Below are 24,931 nucleotides of genomic sequence, written 5' to 3' on the forward strand. Positions count from 1 at the left end.
GGTTTAATCTTTGATCTCATTGACTGTCTCCTAGATTGGAGAATAATTTCTTCAGATGTGTGTGTCAGGTACCTCACTCATGACCATCAAATGAGAAGTGGTGAGGAACAGGTCAGCGTGCAGGTCTGTGTCACTGCCTTCATACCTGCAGTAGATCTGAAGGTGTGGTCACTCTGTGGACCTAGTTGTTCATTGTTGTGCTCCAGAAAGGCATTTAAATACTGTTATCTCTTTTATCTTTCCCCAGAATGTGGAATTTACTGTGAATAATGTGCACTATGGTCACCCCTGATTCCTAGGTGTAGAGCATCCCAGCCAGAGCTGTTATCTGCCCAGCTCACTCACCAGAGACACCAGATGTCCAGAAAACCCTGGCTGATGTGGTAATTTCTCAGTATCCCACCAGTTTATGTTCCTGGCAAGAAAAAAACCCCAACCAACCACATCTGGGGAAAACCGGACATGCAATGTCCCTACATGGGCCTCAGCCCCAGCTCCTGGCTGCCCAGAGATGCTGTAGGGAGGACCTGGTTAGATAAAGTGGAGACCAGAAGTATCTTTCAAAATTGAGTTATATGGGCAACCATAAATATGTAACGACTAGACTCTAGGATTCATAATAACAGTATTCATTACGAAGCTGCTTTACTGTGAAGTCACTGTTGGCTCTTTAATACTGTTAAGCATAAAATACAGTAACTGTTTTGCAAACTAATTGCCGAGAAAGCAGAGGCAATCTATCTTAGTATTTGTTTATATGCAATGAGGTTTTATAATCTAATTTGCAGATTACCAGCCATGATATTTAGGACAATTAATGGACTGAGTTGAATTGCTCACTCCCTTATGTGAGGTTTTCACAGAAACATATTTCTGGACTAAGGAAGGGTACTTAAAAATCTGCACTCTCTTCTGTTTATTAATGGCCATAGTCTTCCAGAGCTGTAGATGTTACCTAGTGAGCACAGTTCTGCTTTTATTACTATTCCTATAAATTAGTTACTTGTAACAATAATTCATAAGTGAATAAAACCAATTTTCCTTTTTATTTTAAAATTGACTTCTGTTAAATATGACACTGCTAAACTCTGACTACATTATGAAATAGCAATTGAATGATAAACTCTTAACGTTCTGGCAAGCAACAATATACAGATTGCTGTGAATATTCTAAATGTGGAAAGCCTTTGCATCTTACTGCTGTGAGTGCAATATTTTTTTCACCCTTCTTAAACTACTGTTAGTCCCTTCATCTCACTGTGGTTTGTCAGCTCTTCAGTGTGAGCAATGCATCTTACTTAGGTCTTGTCATAGCAATCACTGATGAAGTAGCCATGGTAGCACAGGAGGTTACAGTACTGTGCTGGAAGCCAGGTGAAGAGGTTATGAAAGCATTCATCACTTTCCTCTTCTTTAAGCCCAGGCCTTGCTCTGATGTGGAAGTGGTAACAGATAATAAAATTCCTGCTCTAGTAATGTATGCATACAATGCCCAACACCGCAGGGTCATCAAAACGTCTGATGGATATCCAAAATGTAACTGTGGTACAAACAAATAATTTTGACAGAGATCAAGAGAGGATGTCCATGCTGACTTTCCCATGTGAGCCTGCGCTGTTTTTATTCTTCAGCCCAAGGCAGACGAACTACCTCTTTGGGTACCCCATCCTTACCACAGCTCTTGATACGGTTTTCTTGTTTGTCTAAGGGAACCTTACTAGGAATCACTTTTGCTTCTTTCTGGGCTTACCTCAAGTTCTGGCAGAAGGGAAGGGTAAACCTAAGGGAAGGCAGGCAACCTCTGGAAGATGAACCTGATGCTGGGAGCGTCCTGAGTGGTCAGCAGCCTCCAGGACCTGGGACTCGCTCCAAGCCTGTGATTTGCATGCATCCTCAAATGCACACCCAGCACCAGAGTGGTGCTTCCTGGCTCAGGCTGCAAGGCCTGAGCTGAGATGTCCACAGCAGGTGTGACCAGCAACATTGGTAGCTGGTAGCTCCCAAGGCTGAGGCTCAAGCTGAGGTTTGCTGACAATGTCAAAATAGTTGTTTAGGATTCTGTAGCAGCCAATGGAGAGATTCCAGGCTCTCCAGAGAGCACTCATCCCAACTGAAGATTAATAGGATGTGTAACCTACCCTCTGGAGCTGCATGTATTAGTCCATTGACTGGTGTGGGAGCCTTAATTGGCTATCTTTGGCTAGACATCTTTTACTCATACATTGTTTTTACTAGGTTAGGGGACTCCTGGTCTAAGGACAGAAGCTGTGAATAGACTGGCATTCAGTAACCCACTAACACTTGCCTTCAGGTAGATATTATTCAACTTGCCTGACATTCTGCCCGAGGGCATTATGTAGCAAAGTGACTTATTACCCAGCCAGACAAAATCTATATGAAGATATGAAGTCCACACTGTACAGAAGCTGTTCTGAGGCTGAAAGGTAGAAGAAAGGGGTTTCACAGGGAGGGCATAGGTGGTACTGAAGAAATGGACATCCAGTTCCTGGTTGCATTACAGACTCTCTTTGAGAATATAGGCAACACTTACAGCACTGCCCTAAAAGGACCTGCAGGGCCTATATTCAGTGTAGAGCCTTCAAACCTTCACTTTCCAGGCATTCAATACTGGTCTACTTGATGTGCTGAGGTTTTTGTTAGAGAAGTTTCAAAAGGTCAAATATACCTTTTGGAGCCAAGGACAATGCATGGGGCAAAGACTGAAAGTTCCAGTCCCTCCATAACGCCTAGCCACTTCCATGTAGTCTGGTACATATGTACTCATCCCTGTTTGTGTCATGATTTTTTTTTTAAATGGGAGTTGTGTGGACTTAAACATGGATACAATGCATTAACCCAAACGTATTTAAGAGGTGAATGAGTGCCTAATAAGATGCACTGAGAGGAACAGGATTCGAATGCTCAAGCCTTGCCCAGAGGAAAAGGCAATTACATGACATGCACAAATATGCGGCATAGTATAGTGAAGGGTGTCAGGCCTCATCTGAAGTAACGTACATGGTGTTGGTCAAGGCTGTTCAGGAAAGACAGATCCTAGTTGGTGTGGGTAGCAAAGGGCTTCTAATGGAAAGAGACAGTCTTTTCCTTGGCAGGCTGCTAGAAAACCCATAGAGGGCAAAGAAAAGGCTCAGAAGAAAATTGGTACATCTAGACATAAATTGTCAGGAGCTACATCTACTTCAGTTAAAACATAATGTCAGCACAAAGATTAAGAACTGGTTATGAATAAATGTAGATTGAAAGTTATAAATGCACAGTAAAACAAAACTTGGCAGGTTTTTCAGCACAACTATGCAGAGGTTGACTGTAGAAGAGGAACTAACCTCTTTCAAATGAATGTTAGAAGAAAAAAAATAATTGAAAATGGAATCAGTTGAAAAGTGCTGCTTTATTTCACTAAGATTGTACTTGTGCAGGGGCAAATCAGGTCAAGTAGCACAAGTACAGCCCAACAGATCATGCAACAGCCCTAGGGAATGCATTTTCAGAAAATCAACATAACTGCAGCAGTGATGCACACTTGCAGACTCCACAGCCTGTGTTGGGCCTTTGTGTTCAGCTGGACTCAGGATATCTGAGTCTGCTGAGGCCATCATCTTATAAATGTCAAATTAATATTAAACAATCATTATATGAAACCTAGGGCTTTCAAATTGAATAAGATGGTTACTGAATGTTAATTACTATGTCACTATTAAGTCATATTTTAAGTTAAGACATGTGTTTTTTTTCTAGTTATTAGCCTTCAGGTTTTTAAAAATTAGGGTTGTCCCAGGGTGCCATTAGCGTTAAGTTCTTTCATGCTAAATTAAATAGAATATAAGCTGGAAGAAATCAGAGGTCAGCTTTTGGAATAATTTTATGTTAGATTTTTCTTTCAGTCTACATCTCTTCTTGCAACAGGTTGAAATGCCATAGGATGTTTCATGAAGTAGAAGAAATTCAGAGTTCTCTGGCAACTGGGCTCTTCTGGCTTGCTCAGTGTGGGCTGTGACAACTGAGGAATGGGAGCTCAAACAAAACTTCTAACTGGGTCTGAGTTGTATGGGTGCCACGCAGTTACAGAGGTTAGCCCAGCTGTGGGCTGAAACAGCTGCTCATGGATGGTGGGAGATGCTGGACAGCAATAATCCATGTCCAAAGCTGCCCAGCCCCTGCTGAGTTCAGAACAGAAAGGTGGTACTGATGGATGGGGAGATGCAAGAGGTGCTGCTGGGTGTCAGCTCCCACTGACTAGAGGTCAGCAGGAGATGCTTTGCCTCCCAGATGTCAGCTGCAGATGACCAGGGTTCCCAAAATCTTGCATAGCACAGGCTGAAGGGGGACCTGGAAGACAGGAGTCTTTCTCACATGGAAAGGAAGAAAAAAGTAGCCCAACTTTATCTCAAAATTGAGAGAGGCAGTAGCACCTGAGGCAGCTGGACTTGTGCAAGAGCGGTAGGTCTGCCCGTATGTCAGAGTCCCTTCACTGATCCTGATGGGAAGCCACCCTACTTCCAACAGGTATTTCTTGTATGCCACTGTGGTATACTTCTGTAAGCCTGTTACCGCTGGCATAACTCTCTGGAAACTTCAGTTCTCATACTTATATACAAGAGCTTTTTCTGGTCTGCTTAGGTCTCTTAAAAGTGGTCTCAGGCTGGGCATTGCCTCGTCGTTGGCACAGAGGCCACAAGAATCCACAGTTCTCTCCCTGGCCCAGGCAGTGGCTGCTAGGGGACTCAGAACTAGTATTCTTGCTTTGCCAGGTCTCACCCTCACAATTGTCGAAGAGGCGTGCAATGACCTTTTCTTGCAAGGATCATTGTTCTCCAGTGATAGACACCATCATGAAGAAGTACCTTCAGAGGGTCCAAGAAATATCCTTGCCTCTAGCTATGGCAGTGTATCAGGAGAGTTCTGTGCTATCTTACCCTTGTCCTTACAAGAAGATATTTCTAGGACTCTTATTATTCCAAAGCAGTGCGTATCAAACCTAATTAGTTTTCAGACATAAGTCTTCTTGAGAGTGGGACTGCTTAGCAATGAGCAGCCTCTGGGTTGCTTGCACAGCTCTAAAGACAAATGGTCCAGAGAGGTTCAATCAAGGAAGCACTCAGCACTCGGAGGGAGGCAGAGTGTCTGGTTTATACCACTTGTGAGCTGCACAATTTTCTTAGTGAACAGCTGCCAAAAACAGCAAGGCAAGGGAAATGTGCCAATCAACAGCTAAACTGGAAATTAGAGATGAGTTTGAGCTTAATTCTTCTCTTAGATTGTGTCATAAACTGAGTGTCCACCTGACCAGGATAGATTTCTAACAATATTTTCCTGTAACTAACTTCCTCTAACAGAGGAAGGCAAGGAAATATTTTCCCAAACATTTGGTAGAGAACCCTTCACTAACTTCCCCCTCCAGAGAGAGTGGTGTGGAGCAAGAGGATGGCCAGTGATCCTTCCACATGTGGTGGCTTCCTTTGACAGTCTGCTGACTCCAGAAATTATGTTTCTCTTCCTATAGAGTATTTCTTTGGCAGTTTGGAAAACCAGCCTTATCACTGCAATTATAATTATCAAAAGCTTCTATAAGAGTTTCCAAAAGAAACAGTCCCAGCCTTGCTGGGATCTGTTTGTGGGGTATGACAAGTGATTTTTAGAGCAATTGGGTTGATGGAAGGGGGCATAGGAAGCTAAGGAGAAGAGCTAATGCAGCAAGTTCCTTCCAGATCTTTTTTAAAGCAGAGTGAATAATTCACAATGAATAATTTACTTGTGGGCATCAGGCTTTTATCTTCTTTGGGGATGTGCTATAAGTAAAATGTAGGTCCTCAAATTTGTCTGCTTGAATTACGTGTTTCTTTTTGTGTAATTCTCTGTTATTCTGGTTAGGCGTCTATAGACATCCCAGCTGTGTTGCTTTGTTGCAGTTTGTTGTATGAAGTGGTTCTTCCTTTGTGGATTAAAGCAGAAGCACTTCTGCCATGGCCATTCATAATGCAAATTTGATTTCTGTGATTAACATGTACTTCAAACTAATCACCTAAGTTCCAGCAAACAGTTGAGATGCATGAGGAACACCCGAATGGCTGAAGGAAATTCAATAAACTCAGACAGCTTTTCATACTCTTACATCATCTGTTCTTTTCACCCCACTGGAATCTCATTGTCCTTTAATTTTAAGGTTAAACATTTACAAGCATGGCATAGACTTTGACATGTTTCAGGTTCCAGAGATGCTTGTTGGATGGGCGAGGGTCTTGTAAATGGGTGTGATTCTGGTCACATCATTGCTTGAGGTGGTACCTTTAACTTCAGTTGACTATTTTCCTGCCAAAACAGTAGAAGGACTTGCTTTCTTGTAAGTCCTTGTAAATTGAGGCAAAGACTTTAACTCCTCTTGATCAAACAACTTTGTACACACCTTTGCTTAAAAAAATGAGCTCCTGGCAGTTGTCATATCACTAGACAGCATTTCACTCAAACACACATATGTGACGCAAGAAAGCAAATCAAAATTCATATCAGGATTTTGATCTCTCACAAATTTCACAGGTGATGAGAGGAAGTACTTTCATTTTTAGTGGTTGAAGTATATATGTTAGCAATAAATGGTAAATTTACTTTCATATCACTGAAAACTAGAGCTTCTGGTTGGCTCATGGAAGAAAAAACCTAGGAAATAAATTTAATAAGAAATACAAGCTCTGTACCAGCTGAAATCAAGTCTTGCCATTAACCCTGAGCTCTGTATTGCCTTCATTCATATCGTTAATAATGCCATCTTCTTCAGGGCCTGCAGAGTCACGTCTCCTGCTAAGGACAATTGGTGCCTATCAGGTTCGGTGTGTCCATGACCAGTCAACACAACGTGCTTTTAGCAGAGGGTTTTCCTACCACACTGCGTTACCAGAACTTCAAATCACAGCCCCAGCAGCCACCAGCTCTAACGACAGTGACCCACGGTAGCATGGAATATCTGTGCCTATATTATCCCTGTCAAAGCACTGCCAGTGATGACACTGGAATTGGAAGGTGCCTCGCTACACACCAGTCTTCAAGTGCTTTATGTCTTCCTACTGGTATCAATTTTTCTATTAATCCAGACTTTGCCATGACAGGTTTTAAGTGATTGTAAGCAGTTACTCTATTCATCAGTTGTATCACCTGTTTCTTTTAAAGTGTGTGTGTGTGGAAATACAGCTAATAAAGTCTTTTCTTTTGCTAATGCCATAGCTTTGGGCCTTGAAACAAACCCACAAGTATGTAGTTTTAACCATCTATCCAGTAAGTTCCTTTTTAAAACTGTTCTTCTTACCTCTTGACAGCCTGCAGTGAATAATGATCTATATTTTTTCCTCTTGTGCTATGAAATTTATTCACTTAAATAGTAGAAAGTGGCAAACCTGTAGGTAATTTTGCAAGTGTACCCTGAAGCCATAGATCATATACTTTTGCACAGATGGCTCCCTACATATGATCATTACCATGAGACTTGCAGAGTTCAGGAAAACCTGAATTTTTTTCAAGGACGCCACATATTGTAACTACCTCTTAGTTGCTCTTTGACTGGGATTTTACCCTGCTCAACTGTAGAGTGAATTCAGGAGCTAGAGGTGGAAAAGACATCCACACTTCCAGACTCTTCATTTTAGCTGAGTCAAAAAATGTAGGGATAGGCCAGTTCCTTAATATCACTTGGCAAAGGAGAAAACTTGCTTGTTAGACTCAAGAGCTACGGAGTGCATTCTTTCTGCAGCCACCTCCTTACAGTACTTCAGGTTGGGTTAGTGTAGGGAAAAAAATGTAATAGCCTTGGGATACTTGGCATGGTACTGCTGAAAAAGATTTAGTTATGGATTTTATAGTTAGATGCCTTGAGATGTTTTTTAAAGCTTACCTTCATCTTTTATTCTGCATATTTTCCCCTTTCAAGAGTCATTTAAGTAGCCTGCTTCTCTGCTCCTTATAACAGTCAACAACCTGTTCATCTTCAGGGGTGAAGACAAGCCTCTTTGGAGGGATGGGAGCAGATCACATCATATGGTAGCTCATACCTTCAGATGACTGTGAGGCGAAGAATAAACCACTGCAAACAGCCAAGATGGGCCTTATGGTTACAAAACGCTGTGAAACTGCCTCATCTCTCTGGTTCTTCCTTTGGTCTGATGGAAGCAAATCACTGCAGCCCAGAGCTCTTTGGTGCTTGGGTACCTAAATGCATTTGAGAAGCTGTGTCCCCATTCTCCATCAGTGGAGGTGACTTACATCCAAGAGTGGAGATAAGCATGGCTGCTGACCTAAGTGTGCTTTCACAGGAGATATGCTCACTGCAGTGAAGGAGGTGAGACCTCAGAATCAGTGCATCTCAGAAACCATGCAGTGAATGCTACCCCCAGGTGTGCCACAAGGGACTCTCCTTGAGTGTTGATATCTGTAACCCAAAACCAAGGAAGGGGGACCCCAGAAAATGCCTTCCCATGTGCCCATGAGTGTGTCTACACTTTCTCTTGAGGGGTGCCCCCTCTGTGTACAAGCAGCTTTCCCCTCCCACACCTCTCAGTGGACAGCCTGCTGGGGGAAGGAAGCCCCTGCCATCACCATGCGACACCCAGGCTTGGTGCTGCAGCTTGTGGGGAGCAGGGCAGGTCTCACTGGTCTGTATATTTACATGAGAAACCCCAAGCTCCTCCATATGCCACATGCTATACATGCCTTACAAGAAGGGCAGTCCCCTGGCTCAAGAGTAGTATGCTGGGAGGTATGGGTCTGCCACAGATGTCCTGAATGACCTGCCTAGGGCCGTGTCTGCAGTCTCCCATGCTTCCGTGTCCCCTTTGCTAAAACATGGTGACAGGTGAGCAATAAGAGGTTGGGCAAATAAATACTCCAGAGTGGTAAGTACCACAGCTGAACTGCCAGGTGTAGCTTGCAGAGCACAAGGGCTGGAGTGCTTGCCTTCACAGAGACGGTAATTTGATTTTCTTCTGTATCCTGGTGCCAATTTCTACAAAAGTTGCAGGAATGTCATGTGTCAGAGATTTCAGCTCCGGTTGAATTTGTCTGAAACTTTTAATTGAGTTCCAAAATCACGGGGGTGGGAGTTGGAAGATGAACAGACATTATCATTGCATGAAGCCTAACATTTTAGGAAAGGAAGGCAAATTCTGCTTGTTCAGAGGGGAGATGCAAGAGCTGTTGCATTGAAGTCCAGAAGGCTTTTGAGCCCTAGAGAACGGGGTTCCTGCAGGTCCGGCAGCGCACATCTACATGGGAATGCTGGCCTTTCTACCAGGATGCTCTGTTTATTTTTACAGACTTTCAGAAAGCCATCTTCCATTTACAGCTAACATTTAAACAAGGGGCTTATTTTCAAGGCTAATTTGTCTTTATGTCTTAACCAGCCACATTTTCACAATTAGCCATCTCTGGCCCCCTGAGCCGCAGGAGCCCAGCGGGGGGACTGCAGCATGTTGCCGTAGGAAGGGGTGGGGGGGGGGGGCTGCCTGGCTGCCATTCCCATGTGGTGCAGGCAGCGTGATCAGAGCGCTAACACAACAGCCTGTGTAATTACATGTTTCTAGGAAGTGTGTTAGCTCCACAGGGAGCTGAGTCCATTTGGAGAGGAGGAGGAGGAGGAGGAAAAGACTTTATTTGGGGGGGGCAGGGGGGGTGAGGTGAAAAGGGTCAGTGCGTAACCCAGCTCTTGCTCGAACATGATAAAGGTAATTGTTGCTCTCAAGTGAGCGCCGGGTGCTTCCTGGTTCTGGCTCCTCTCCCCCGTTGCTCATGTCTGTATTACGCAGGCATCTGCTTTCAAAACCAGGCAAAGCAGGGCTTTGCAAGAAGAGAGAAGAGATTTGACCCTGTTGGAAGCGGTACGTTGCGATATTTGACACTGTTTCTGCGCTAGCATCGCCATGGCAGGGAGGAAGATGCAGAGGCAGGGACACAGCAGTTTTCTGCTACCTAGGCATTTATTTAGGTGGAGGAAGCAGAGTGGCAATTAAAAGCAATTAATTACAGTCCGCATGCTGGGGCAGGGGGAGGATGGCTTGGACCTAACCTGTCAGGTAGGTGTTTGATACGTGTCCTGTGTTGCTGCTGCTTGCTGTGGCGGTGTGCGCCTGAGCTTTAAATATCCTGCAGTTCCTGATATCTTGTTTCTCCAGCAGGCTCTCCATTTCATTTTCGTCCTCTCTCTAGTGTAAAATTTGGCCTAGCTTAAGCTTCTTTCCCTGGCTGAGAAGGTTATTTCCTTCCCTCCTCTCCTCCCCACCCCCTCATCCATCCTCTCCTCCTCTTGCAAATGCTCTCCGACCTTGATTTGGGGCTTCTCTCCCTGCAGTTAGCTGTGGGCTCTGTGGATGCTTTGCCGTGAGGGAGGGCCGAGGGCTGACCAAGTCGTGGGGAGGATTTGTATGTGGGAAGAGAGGAGATGGCTGTGCAGCGTGCTCCTGAATCTGCTCTGAGCTTGCTGATGGTAAGTGCTTGCTGAAATCTGTTTGAGGGGGGGGTGGGGTGGGGTGGGGGTGGGGGGGCGAGGGGAGCTGCACCACACGGATTCAGGGCATCAAATCCACGGGCGGATTTTGCGTGAGCTGCCACTTGGCTTTTACACCTAGGTCCCAGGGAACTTTGCAAAGGGTTCATCTGGTGCTTGCACAGAGACGTTCCTCCTGTGATGGGGTTTAATGCATCTGGACCAATGTTCAAAGCAGGGTTTTGAAGTGACCTCTCTGGCAGATCTGACACTTGCATTTGGGGTTTATCCTGAGCTGTAGTTTTTCATTTTGTTCATCACATCAGAATTCTCACGTCCTTCTGCTTCCACCTGCTTTTGCCCTTGCTGATTGTGAGGCAACTTAAACGATGAGAGGGAGACCTTGATTTCTCTGTCAGCTGAGAGGCATGCTGTTAGCTGTGACCAGGTACTCAGATGTTGTCTCATTTGGAGAATGGTCCTCTAATGCAGTGAATCGCCATTTGACTAGCTGCAGAGTGTGTCAGACCTGCTACCGACTGCAGTCCACAGGGTAATGACTAGTATTTATCTATTTGCTACAACATGTTGAGCCACTGACCTACTTCTCAAAGTTCTGCATATTTATAATATTTGAAAGAAGATTATTTAGCAAAACACGTGGCTCAGCCCAGAAACATGCCACTGTCCGGCCGCAATTAAAATAAACCCTTTTGGTGGGGTATTAGAGAGTTGTTTAGCTTTACTGATTTCATTTTTCTTTTTGCTCTCTCCTACTCTTGTTGCCATTTTCTATGCAGCAGCACCAGGGATGATTTTAGTGTAAGATCTCTGCTGGGTGTTTTTCTGCCTAAATGTCGCCCTAATAATTTCTACTGGAGAGTTGTTATAAGCAAAGAGCATATGTCTGTGCACATGCGTGTGCGTGTGAGAGCATAGAGATATATGCATTTTGTATCTATATTTATGTAATTATTATTAGTGATCTCTCTTCTGATTGTATTAGGAAATGGTCCTTAGCACTAAGAGAAACGATGAGTTTAGTAAAGGGAACGCTGCAGGGTAATAGCCCTGTAGTGCCTAAGGTGGTTAACAAAGGTCAAGTTGAGAAAAACAAATTTTATGTCCATTACTCAAAATGCTAAACATGCTATTAAGGTTCTGCATGGTTCATTTTATATTTGCCAGTGACTGACTTGCTGTGTAAGCTCATTTCATTTCCTCTTGCTTACCTCCGGCCTTCCTGGCTTTTTTAAATGGCCTCTTTCTATTTCTCTTTCAAAGGTAAATTGATGGGTGCCTGGCATCCCTGTGTCATTGTTTGGGCTATATATGCTTTTAGTTTCCCTACCCTCTTAATTCCCAAGTTAAACCTCTCCTTCCCTGATCTCTGTACTCCCTGAACAGACCTTGTCAAACTCTGGTACAGTGCCAAGCTGCCCACAAATTTTCTCTCTTAGAACATGGCTTTCTGCGGCTACATGGCCTTGCTCCAGTTGTCATTTTGAGTTGGGTCGGGTGTTTCTACAGCTCTGGCCTGTAACCTGGACCCCTTGGGTCTCCCCACCTTGGGCATAACCCTGGGCAGGGCTGCTGTGGTCTCCCAGCCCCGTGTGGACAGGCTGGCTGGGGCTGGAGGTCCACAGCCAAAGGAACTCCTGCCTTTGACCCTGTGGATGGTTGGGAGGGTAATGGTGGGGTTGTGTTTCTGGGTTGTGAGAGGACTCATGTAACTCTGTGGGCTCTGCTCCACGAGGGTCTGGTACTTGAGGCTGGTCATGGGTGTGGAAAAGATGATTTGATATGTCAAATGCCCCGCTTACTTTGTGAACTGCTTCTTTTGCCTTAGATTTTTCTTGGATTGTGAACTATATAGTTAACTACAGAAACCTTGTCCTTTCCCTTCTGCTCTGCCTTGGCTTTGATTGCATGCTTGAGCAGGCTCCCCTTGAATCAATAATAAATTCTTGCATAATTCATCCTACAATGAGCAGCTATAATGGCATCTCTTCTAAAACTGCCACCCTCCAGAGATTAAAGGATTAGATGTCTTTGGGAAGCCCACAGAAGTAGCTTTTAGTACTTTGATGGGCTTTCTCCATTGAAAGAGTTTTCTTTTAGCAATGAGGACCATTTCAGTACTGCATTCCCCCTGCAGTAGGATGCAGAATGAGCATCCAACCATCCACTTTTTATGTGACCTGCTAAGCAGCAGCATTTGGCAGCGTTGCATCATATCCAGTTTGAAAGTATGTCCTTCTCAATGGGGGACCTCAAAGCACTTTGTGTTGCAGGTAAAGGAACCAAGGCAGAGCATCATTAATTGACTTCCCTGGAATTTGATGCACTGAATTGAGTGATTGAGATTAGGAGTTTGCTCATCCTGAACTCCTTTCTGCTCGGTTAAGAAAGATGGACACCTCCAGGGTATAAGGTTTCCTTCCTATAGGAGGACCTTCTATAGGACATGGGTATCTAGCATCAGTATGCCCCAGCAGGGAGAGCTGCACATGGGACCATGTGGCATTTCTGGGTGCCAGCCGTGCTGACAGCTCACAATTACTTATCTGTGCCTGGTGAATGCTACTCAGGACATGGAGTTGACATGGCCTAAACCAGCTCCCAGACGGCTGGTCAGCGGAGAGCTGCACATTGCTTGTGCAGCCATCAGCATGCCAGAGAATGTCATTAAACCTGCAGTCTTAGGTGGACAGGTATTTCTTCAGCTTAGTGAGAAAATATTGACCATACAATGAAATAATCTAAATTGAATCTGGTTTTGGTGTGATCTTGTTTTCTAGCCTGTTTAATATTCAGGTGGGTATTTTTTCCTGGGTTTGGTAATTTTTCCTCCCAGGCTAGGGAAAAGGCTCAATGAAGGAGAATTTCAGTCTTAAACATACATCTTCCTAACATAAAGATATTTTTTCATAAAAAGGCTACAATCTGAAAATATACCTACAACCTGTCCATTCTGGTAAATGACTTCTATTACAAATGACTCTGGATTGTGCTGGGTCTGTAGGACTCTCTATCTTGCTGGAGAGATAGCAGCAGATGAAGGACGTTGCCTGGTTCCGCATGGAGGAAACTGGGCTGAACTGTGCCCAAAGTGGTTCTGCCGTGCCTGTAGCATTATCAGATCACTAAAACAGAGCTTCCTCAGCTTCTCTGAACCAAAAGGAGGGAGCATCTAAGTATGAAATAGCAAATACCATGTCTTGTTAGGAATGATAACACCTGCCGTGTTAAGATCATTAATGCTGATGGGAGTAAGTGCAGTGCCAGTAGGATTTTATGTCTATCTTATTAGTATATTGTAAAATTTTAAAGCTGCAGACATATTGATTGTACAGATTTTAACAGCACAGTAAGTTATGATACCTGGTGTCTCTTGAGACAGCATTACTGCATCTCATGAAAACAGATCTTAGGGACTTGACCTTCAAACTACCGTAGGTCATAACAACTAACACTAATTAATCTGTGTTATATGACAATGGAGGTTCAGATGAGCAAGGTATACAGCCCAGTGTATACCAATTAATCCAAGATGCTCTTAAAATGGTAGAGGAGCATGATTTCTGTTTCCAGAAAAGCTAGCTCCTCTCACCCCTCCATCAAAGTGAAGTTTTCCCCATATTTATCATCCAGCTTTGCTCTCTCTGGTCTGTATATATAAATATTTTGCTTGAAGAAATAACAATGTACCATTTAGAAAACAAGTGTGCTTGTAAATTATGGTAACTGCTTGTGTTTGGAGGAGCATCTTTCCTTGTAGGAGACTGTGTGACGCTTTCATACTCATTCTTTTGTGTCTGAGTTGCATTCAAATTGAGGCTGGAATGAAGGTGCATGTGAGAGATCTTAGGTGACCTTCACTACACGGGACTCAGTTATCTCTATAGTTCAAGGGGAAAAGGGCTGCCAACAGGGAATTTGGAGCCTTTAACTCAGGCTGTGGCATTCACAATGCCCAGGACAAAGAGTGAGAAATTGGCCTACCGGCCCATCATCAGGGCTGCCAGCCTTGGTGTTTCCTTGTTCTGCTGGGCTGAAGGCATTGCAATGGATGTCTAAAGCAGACACCTGCAACACGAAGACACGTGACTGCTCCATTTCTAAACTTTAGCATAAATAATGGGCATCTGAGTGTTTTTCCACTGAAAATCCCAGTTTGCTGCTGTGCTTCCACCCCTCCTTTTAAAAAGGGTTCTGCTGAATCACCTTTCCATACCTCAAGCAAAGCTGGAGTCCTCAAAACAATGTGAACATCCTTGATCTGATCATTCTGAAATGTAGCACTGAACTCTGTCAGAACTCCCTTAAAACATGCTCAGGGGGTTAAATGTACCCTTACAAAATGCTGCAAGGGCCATGCCCTGCTTGGTTGGCTTCTGAAGTGTTGGACTTGACAATGTTCTGGGTATTTCATTAACCATTTCACATGTTTGATTGCTAAGTTTTTATGGCAAAAGTTTGCCCTTGTGAAGGCACATTTGATAACTAAGAAGATACAGAGCTTCTAAGACCCATTTAGACCTCGGACTGACCCACACATACCATAAAGCTATGTTCTGTCCCACTCAAACCTCTTGACAGATTGCAGCAGCTCAGCTTGGAGGATCATATTAAAACCTCTGGGAGCAGCAAGGTTACAGTGGAAGGATGAGGTCATTTTCTGCCTCTCTCATCTCAGGCTTAAATTATCTCTATGTTGACAGTATGCAAAAGCCCTTGACATTCAAACCTCCTTGCTGCGACCTTACCTACAGACTGCATTGACCTGGAAGGCAAGCTGCACTTGGCATGTTCCTTCCACGGAAAAAAACCCTACTCATTCCTTGCCATTGCACTGTAGAGGTTAATGCAGCTCTCATCTGATGTTGAAGCAGTGTGACTTGTCAGCAGTGCGTGACCAATGCACGTGTCTGGGTGTAAACAGCATTGCTTGGGAATGAATAACGCCTTCCCCCAGGAATCAGCTGCACCGCTGACATCTGGCCCTCTTCAGCGTCATGCCCCAAATGAGGTCTGTGGAGATATTTGAACAGCGGAGGGAGAGTGATTATGCAGCCCGTTCCATGCTCCTTTTGCAGATATTTCCGCCGTGCAGGTGTGTGGGCTCCATCCGCAGCCTTCCCAGACGGTCTGGGTGGGAGATGATAATGCGCTGCGGCACCTGGAGGCTGCCAGGGAGGAGCTGTGCCGGCAGGAATCCCTGTCTCCTGGCTCCCTCCTTGCTCCAGCCAGGCAGTAGTTTGCTAATGGGCTTCATGAGCAGCAAAGGGCTGAGCTGGGCCAGTTGCTCTTTTAGAGGATGGGATGAGGCTGGCAAATTCCTGCTCGGCACTCTGTGGCTACTTGCTACTGTGGACCGGGAGTTTATCTGTTTCTTGTTTATCAGTTCCCCTGTAGCACTGGATTGTATCTGAACTTTACTATATGCCTCTTTAAACTTGTAGTAAGACTTCAAACACAGTGATTTAATTCAGTTGAATGAGATTAAACACTCCCTGGGATTACTCTTGGCTTCCCTGTGGTGGATGTCACCTTTTCACCTATCTGAGCTGCAGGACGACAAAAGCATTTTCCCTTCGATCCTGCTGTAGTGCATGCCATCAATTTTCTTTTCCTTGTCCCTCTGCGTGAATGTGCTGTAGAAGCAGACAACAATGTTTGCATATCTGAATTCTCCCATTTATTACTACACTTTAAAACAGGAGTAAGAGGGATTACTGGTTTATTATCTGGGGTTTTTTTTATTATGAATATGGCTCATGCCTTTTATTCCAGCTGCTCATTCTGAATGACTGATAAAATTATCTCATCAGAGATGTGACCATTGATTTTTATTCTTTTTTAATGACTCTATAGAGCATCGCTATTTGTAGAAGAGAATTAGTGAGCACTTGAGTAAATGGTCATTATGATTAATTGGAGCCTTTCTACAATTATGAGGAAAGTAACATATTATCAGATTGAAAAGATCACTAAATATGACAACTCTGTTTGACAATGTATAAAAGAATAAAGTCACTGACTTTTTTTAAGATAAAATGCATTGGAAATCTTGACTGATATCCATAAACGAAAATAAAACAAAAGTGCTGTAATTGCCACAATTAAAATGCAAGGCTATGAATAGCTACTATCACATAGGAAGTACTTGTAACATTAGGCAATTGCAATTTTTCAATTCTTTGCCTTCTGATTATGAATGTCATACTTCCATAATTACTGTACTCGTAATTTCTCAGTGTGGCACCAATCCAGCCTTGTGACAAGCTAATGTGGTCAGCTCATCAGGGCTCAGAGACATACCGCAGTTTCGCGTGGATCCTTCCTTGTTACATCCCATGAAAATGCAGATTTTTGTGATTTGGTACCCTGTAGGTTGTGCTCAGGTGTCTGGTCCTGTGGGCTCTCATGAAGTCCACCAGCACCAGAGCCAGCCACTTAGTTTCATGTTTCCTGCCAAAAACAGAAGCCTCCAGAGGGATGTGGGGTCAGTCAGGGGGAATGGTCCAAGTTTTGGGCTCTCCCCAGATGGCATGCTGTCCCCGGCTCTCCACAGCCACCAGGAAACGGATGTTTCCACTCCTGCCATCGCTGGCGAACCTTGGGTAAACTGCTCTCCTGCACCCCTCCAGGAAGATGCATACTTTTTTTTCCCCCACGTCTTATTTGTCTCTACTTTTAAATGTCAAGAAGCACAGAAACTTGCAGAAATTAGTTGAAACCAGTCATTTCATGAACAGGTTTTAACAGTGCTGAGTATCAAACTAACATGAACCCGTCATTGCCTTCAAGTGATATGAATTTTCTCATTTAAGTGAATTCTTGGGTTGGCCTGAAGCTGAAACTCTCAAAGCAGGTGAAGTGAGGCTCCTGTTTGCCTTTTTGAAGGGTCATATCTTAATAGGTGGTCCTACTGAGAGCCCTGTTAGCACATGCTTGTCCAGCAGCAATGCCTAAGACCAAGCGGCATTTCCAAAGCCTTGCTGGAAGGCAGTGCGGTACCTTATCTGTCTGGAGAAGCCTCCCAGACATGAAAAGACCCACAGAAGTGTCTGTCTGTATTTCATGGAAACAAAAGCCACAGTGAATGCCAGAAACCTATTTACAGGAATGGATCTACACATCAAATCTTACCGGCTTTTTACATCCTTCATGAGATTAAAACTGGTAATCCCCAAATTAAAGCCAGCACCTCCTAGTGCTAGTTCTAGTGCCTGGTTTTAGCTTTTCACATATCCAAAAAGCTAGTGATTGTGCTGAAACACCAATAACTGACCAGGAATGATGGACTTGTGCCCAAGGTGCTTTGTTTTCAGGGCGTGTTGCAAAAGCCTTCATGAAATAATAAAACATAGTGAACAGAAGTGGGAGAACATAAAGTGAGGAGCAAAAATAATCTAGCCAATATTCTTTGTAAATTGGTTACAGAGATACTGGTGCACCATGCCATTTGGTAAAAACTGAATATCCCTTCCCCTTCCTGCCCTTACCCCGGCACACACTGCCCATCTCCTGCCAATGATGGGTTGCTCTCTGCAGCACGTCCTTCACTGTCCTCCATTCTCTCAATCCATTTACAGACCCCAGAGAGCTGAAAATTATTTTTAGGGAGGTTTTGCTAGTACAGAAGCAGAATTCACACAGAGCCTTGCTCCATAATATTTTTCTATCTGTGGGCAGGCTGTGATAATCCTCGTACTGCAAGACACTCAGCTTTGGCTCCCGATAATTTGTGTGAAGTTAATGGAGGAGTGTTGTAGAACATATGTTTGGCTTAATATAGGTTCAAGCTTTTTTTAGTGTAATATCCTAAAACAAAATCCAGGACAGCTTCACAGTAAATAAGATTGATATGTTTTTCATTTTTGAGTAATATGAGGCTAATTGAGCAGTAGTGGTCGAAGCACATTGTATTTCCTGGTAATTAATAGCTGGATGTGATAGTTGACTGCATAAAACTATGCCTTGGGCCATTAACCCCAGGTCATTAATACTCTAGGAAATGTCATGAAGGTCATTATTACTGTTGTTATATAAGCTATTGTAATAGAAAAAAAGTTAGGATGAGCTTTTCAAAAGCCCATTTTCCTTGTTCTGGTCTCATCTCAGAGATCTGGGAGTAAAGGCTGTTCTCAATTACTCTGCATTTATATTGATTTTCAGGGGATTAGAGTTTGCGCACTTTCTTAAAAACAGAGACCAATTAATTGGAGCGTTTGAGAGGATGATGATCAACCTTTACCTGGCAAAAAAAGAGCTGTCCTTCCCAAAGGGCTGGCAGCGGGTTGTGTTCTTATTGGCAATCCCAGGAGGTTGGGCGACTGAGCAAACCCCCGACTGATCCCTCACGTTGGCTTGTTTTGCAGCAAGGCATGGACACTGGTTAGGGGGCTGTGGGCAGATGGGGTGGTTGTTGCTACGTGCTGGACAAGTGGTGTTTGTGTCCTGCTACCTCAGGCTCGGACTGAGTTTCCAAGGTTTTGATGATGGTCCGAAATCATCCTTCCCATGAAAACCAGCCTTTGCTCTAGTTATCCAGCTACCTCCGGGGGGGGCTTCTAACTTCCAGATCAAGCAGGAGCTATAGGGATATTTCCTTTTGTGCTGTCCCTCAAGCTGCTCTGTAGGCCAGAGTCCCCAGAGCAGCAGGGTGATATTTCTACTGCAAGCTAGAATTAAAAAAGGACAGCTCTGAGAACTATTAATTGCATTTCCTCCCCTGGCAGACTGGTGTGGTTAAGAATTCATTATTTCCTAGTTAAAGAAAGTACTAATGAAACCATGAAAAACTTCTTTTAAAAAAATACCTTCATTTAGCAAGATATTAATAATAGCATTTATTTACTGTATTACATACAGTTTTATGTTGAATGCTGTTTTCTCTAGTCATGTGTTTAAAATAGGGTGAATATTTCACGTGGACTAAAGTCCTCAAATCATGTGGACTAAAGTCCTCAAATCAATATTCTGACTTTAATGAGATTGTGAGGAAGCACTTCAGCTCTAAATAGACAAAATTACAGATGGCAGAAGATACAGTGATGACAAGAAAAATGATGGGGAAGTTTTGTAACTTGCTGAAGTTACTAGCAGTGTGGTTTTTCGCCACTTTGATATTTTGCTTTGGAATCAGGAGTTAAATAATTCTATATGAAGAGATCTGTGCTGTGCTTTTGATCGGTAGGGAAGCTCATTTTGTCACTGTGCTTCTGCAGCATATAAGCAAAGGCTTATTCGTTGAGAGTCCTCTACTGATGGATTGCTCCTCTTGAATTCTCTTCCTCCTCTGTATCTAATATCAGATGCAGGCTCTGCTGTCTACTGCCTTGCAAGAAGGAAAAAACTAAACATGCTGTTCACATTGGTTCCAACACAAATGTTTTTGTATTGTGGGAATATTCTGACCCATTTTTTCATCAAAGTTTTACTAATAGACTTCTTTGATTAGGTTGTGCTTAGGTCATTTTAGGGAGTTTCTCATTTTTGGATGCATCATTTACATTTGAAGAGCTAAATAAAGAATCACCCATGTGAAATTTCCCCAACAGCTTTGATTCACCAACAGGAATTAAACCTTAGCTGCAAAGTCCAGAGGCTCCTGGTGTCTTGGACATGGATCCTGCTTGGCTTGTCTCTGTTTAGTGATTTACCTGAGATACCACTTCCAAATACAGATTTCAGTCATTAACTTTTTACATCTCTCCCAGGAAGATGCAGCTGTACTCACATTGCAAATAAAATGTGTCTGTTGTGGCTAGTCCCAAACACATTTTGCATGATGAAACGTAAACCTATGTCAGAGTTACTGGACATTTTAAAACTGTAGGGCCACACGGATAAATGAAAAACCCAGCAGTTTTGTACTTAATGGGAGTCAGGAGCAAATCCTTGTATAATAAAGCAGGGGTGGCTTAAATGCTAAAGCCTATACAAACAGAATAGTATTGAATAGAATCTCTGAACAAGAGAGAAGTCAACTTTAATTTTTAATAATCTTTAATTAAGCAAGCATTCACAACACTTCTGGTATTTGTGCATTAACACAACTGTCTCTGGGTAGCCAGAGTCATTCTGTCGTATGTGGGCTGGTGTCAATTGATTTCTCTGCGGTCAGTAGCTGTAGCTGAGTCCCTTTAAGTTCCATAAAACTTCCCCCCTTGCAGAAAATCATTCTTGTCTGAGGGAGGAGGATTTGATCTTTCTTCTTTTAGGATCAAGCTGGGAGGAAAGTGTAAATCCATATTATTCTACTTATCTCCGTGACATTTCCAATTTCTACAGATGCAATCAAAAGAATTTGGCTCATTGATCTTCAAACTCTTTGACAATTTCACACTTTGAGCTGAGTGGTGTGACCAGCACAGTCGCCTTATTGCTTTTCAGCAATAAAAGTTTTTACCTAGATCAAGATAACACGGTTGCTGCATATGAGATACGAATCATGGAGATTATTATTTGTTTACTGGTAGGATACTTATTTTCAAACTGAAATGAACGCTTAGATGAGTCATTGCACACATACCCTGCCTTGATATTTTTAGGTGCTAAAGCCACTATTTCAATGAGGCTGGGGTGGGGAAAATTGTCCGTAATATTTCGGATGTACAATTAAAGTGCCATCTGCCTCTGTGATGCAGCAGATGCATAATTGATATTCACTGCTGATTTGCCACTTGATTTTCTGCAGACACTGATTGCTGGAATTGTTTATACGGTATGATCCTAAATACCCATGTGAGAACTTTCCTCCTCACATGTTCCCTACCAGAAGTATCACCCCCATCCCTGATACTCAAAATAATGGAGTCATTAAAAGGTAATTTATGGTTAGCTAAGGCAAAACCCTACAGGAATACAGTGAGGAAGTATGAAACAAGTTTTCAAAATGAGTGGCTTATTCCTGTAGAATCCTGGTTTAATATAGGAAAGCTTGTTGGGAAAATGGAAAATGCTGATCCCAAATCTGATTACCTTTGTGCACTGATTTAAATGTAGGATGTAGCTAGGATTAAAGGAAAAGAGGTGGATTTAATTTTTTCTCCTTTTTTTTCAGAGATGGGAACCTTCTTCAGGGGAAAAAATTTATGTAGAGTGAAACCCAAAGGTCAACAGCAACATCAAAGGAACAATTTTCTCTAGGGCAAAGACTATTTAAACAAAAAACGGAGGCAGAAACCACAGCAGTAAATTCTGAACAGATGGGAAAACAGAGATGTGCTACTTTTTTGTTTTGTTTTGTTTTTTTGTTGTTGGTTTGTTTTTTTTTTTTCCTCCCAGTGTCATTACTTTCAGGAAATGCAATCACTAAAATCGTGGTCAATCAGCAGGTGTTAATTTTACCCTGTGACTAGCTTCTAAGATTCTCCTTCTGAGAATATTCTAGACCTAAATCTGCTCATGCAGAAATAAAAGCAAATATGATCAGTAACTTCAATGGCAGGGGTTAGTGGCTCTATGTTATATTACTGCCCCTCTTTTTGGCAGCAGTGGCTTTTTAGCATATTAGTTAAAGTCACTATGAGGCAGCAGTGATTGTCCAGGGCTTTGCATTTGGCTTCGAAGGAAAGAAAAATTGGCGATACAGAATCTGAACCTGGCTTTGCTGCAAGTGACATTTTGGGTCATCATTTCTTAAGCCAGCACCTGGCTCGCAGGAAAAGTCAGCTCTCTGGGCACTCAGAGAAACCAAGTTCCATTTTGTTGCAGCCTGTTCCCTTTCTGCAAGCCGTTGCCTGTACATGGCATCCAGCACAATGGAAAAGGAACCCCTGGGTCTAACCAAGGCTGAACACTTGCTGTCATATTTCAGTGTAGCTAACGGTAATAGCTTAATCATATGTAAAGGGCATCATGGCTGATAGTTACAGCATGGAACTCAGGTGGCAGCATAAGCAAAGAACCAAGTGAGGGGCTAAGGATGCTGCAGAAGGAAAACACAGGAGATGCTGGGGAGTGTCTGGGAAAGGGGAGATGGGGTCAAACCGGAGGAACTGGGGTGCAGTGCACTGCAGATCAGCCTGCTTCTGCTCAGGTTTTCTTTCAGATCTCTATTGCTGTCTGAAGAAACTCACCAAGATAAAGACAAACAGAGGGACAATGCAGGAGAAACTGTAAATCTGACTATGTTAATGCTGTTAAACTTTGAAGCAGGGAGAGGAATTGCTTTTCTCTGCAAGACATTTAGTCACAGCCATGCTAGGTGCTCTGTAATAAATGCACACAGAAATCCAGCTACAGCACAAAGTATGGTTAATTTGACCCATGTAACTTCTTGTTGAGGTCTAGTTGGGCTCTAACGTGGAGAGATGACAAGATCTGAAGAAATTTCACACTGTTGCTTATGTGTGCTTGTGGATTTTATTTTATTGCATTATATTTTATTCCATTTTATTTTTCTTATTTTCACTGTCTTTCTCTGATTCATGTAACAAGCTTTTGGCTATGCTTGTTGCAGAAAGATTCATCTTCAAGTTTGGTTTATGCTTACGGAGAAGGTGATGCATGAAAGGGACAGTTGCAGTCTCACAGCACATGTAGTGCAGTGCTCGAGCTGAGCCTGGAGCGTGTTGGGAAGCACACAAGAAATTAGGAGACAGCTTGATAGAGAAGGATAGGCAGAGGGGACTGGACTGTGATTAAAGGGAGCTGGAAACTCACACAGATATGGGGGCAGCATAAAGCTGGGATCCCAGGTCTTGCGAGGAGCAGGCTGAGCATTTCCCTGTGACACACATCTGCTGACTCAGCACCATCGCTGTCTCGCTGCTACTCCCTTGGCTGAAACATGGCTTATTCTCTCAATTGCACTGTACTACAGATAAATAAATCAGCTATAGAGAAAATGGCCTTGAATGTTACTGACTGTCTGAAGTGTTAACACAAAGTGTCAACAAAATGAGTTTTCTATTGCTGTTTAATTCACATGCTTAAAAATAGAACTCCAATGACATATAAACTTTCATTCAAATAAAAAGGTGAAAAATAGTCTTCATTTGATACTTATCACCTTTGCAGTTCCTAAAAATGACTTGAATAGCACACCCAGGTCCTTCAGCAAAGACAATCCCAGGAATGGCTTTGCCTTTTCCCATGGGAGGAGCAGTCCCCACCACCTCCCCCAGACACTTCCCTATGTGCAGTGCGTGGACCTTGTGTCCCCCCACAGTTTGCAGGGGTTTTGTTTGGGCATGATGAGGACAGTTAGCAGATCCTCTGGTGTTAACCAGCCAAGTGGCTTCTGCTAAAGTTGTATCCCAGTGCTTCCATGCCCCTTTGTCCAACACTGTCAACACAGCCTTTAACAGTCCATTACAACTCTCAATCTTTCCAGAGGCCTGTGGGTGACAGGGGACGTGTTACACCCGCTCAATGCCGTGTTTCTTTGACCAGGAGTTTATGAGGTTATTTCAGAAATGAGTCCCACTGCCCAATTCAATTATTTCTGGGGTACTAGTTTTTGCCTTTCACAAAATTTTACTTTCAAGGCCTAAGATGGTGTTTCGGCAGTGACATGGTTTACAAGGGTATGTTTCTCGCCAACCTGTAGTTGCTTCCACCATGGTGAGTATGTAGCACTTGCCCTGGCATGTTCATGGCAGTGGTCCCACACTGTCATTTTGCCAGGCCTTGCCATATAAAAAAGCCAGCCACCACCTTCTATTTCAGGGAGATTTTTTTCATGTGGCTTGCTTGATTGCAGCATGTTTCACATCTATGAGTGACCTGTGTGATGGCCTCCATGGTCAGGTCCACCCCTTGATCACGAGCCCATCTGTATGTTGCATCTCTCCCTGGATGTCCCAATGTTTCATGGGCCCATTGAGCTACAAACAGCTCACCCTTACACTCCCAGTCCAGGTCCACCTGAGGTACTTCAATTTTGGCAGACTTGTCTACCTGTTCATTGTTTTGATCTTCAGTGGTGCAGCTTTTGGACATGTGAGCATCTACATTATGTACCTTTAGAGTCATGTTTTCTACCCAGGCAGCAATGTCCTGCCCCAATGCAGCAGCCCAGATGGGTTTACCCCTATGCTGCCAACTGGTCTTCTTCCACTGCTGTAGCCACCCCCATAGGGCATTAGCCACCACCCAGGAGTCAGAATAGAGATAAAGTACTGGCCACTTTTCTTGTTCAGCAGTCTCTAGAGCTAGTTAGATGGCTTTCACTTCTGCAAATTGACTTGATGCACATTCTCCTTCAGTAGCCTCAACAGCTTGTCATGAGGGACTCCACACAGCAGCTCTCCACTGGCGATGGTTTCTTACCACATGACAGGACCTATAGTAAGCAAAGCATAACACCTTTCATCTTCTCATAACTCATTATATGGTGGTGCCTCTTGGGCATGGACCACCTCCTCAGGCAATGTTCCAGAATTCCTGCCTTCTGGCCAGTCTGTGATCTCTTCCAGGATTCCTGGGCAGCTG

General features: G+C 43.5%; 1 protein-coding gene and 1 long non-coding RNA gene across 3 annotated transcripts in view; one reads left to right on the forward strand and one right to left on the reverse strand.

Moving 5' to 3' along the window:
* The first annotated feature begins 9,681 nt into the window (after positions 1-9,681).
* Positions 9,682-24,931, forward strand: part of FRMD4A (FERM domain containing 4A) — a 386,216-nt gene continuing 370,966 nt past the window's right edge. Inside the window, exons 1-2 of one of the 2 annotated variants that reach the window (XM_056339185.1) lie at positions 9,682-9,875; positions 10,346-10,480. In XM_056339185.1, coding sequence (XP_056195160.1) covers positions 10,436-10,480 — 45 coding nt within the window. In that variant the 5' untranslated portion in view covers positions 9,682-9,875; positions 10,346-10,435. Of the gene's footprint in view, positions 9,876-9,926; positions 10,071-10,345; positions 10,481-24,931 lie in introns of those variants that run through there. The other variant, XM_056339186.1, reaches the window with a different exon arrangement.
* LOC130149492 (uncharacterized) overlaps positions 20,395-24,931 on the reverse strand; it is a 28,217-nt gene continuing 23,680 nt past the window's right edge. The window contains exon 3 of the long non-coding RNA XR_008821932.1: positions 20,395-20,719. This is a non-coding gene — a long non-coding RNA (uncharacterized LOC130149492). The remainder of the gene's footprint in view (positions 20,720-24,931) is intronic.

This window comes from Falco biarmicus, chromosome 5, assembly GCF_023638135.1.
Source record: "Falco biarmicus isolate bFalBia1 chromosome 5, bFalBia1.pri, whole genome shotgun sequence".
Lineage (NCBI taxonomy): Eukaryota > Metazoa > Chordata > Aves > Falconiformes > Falconidae > Falco > Falco biarmicus.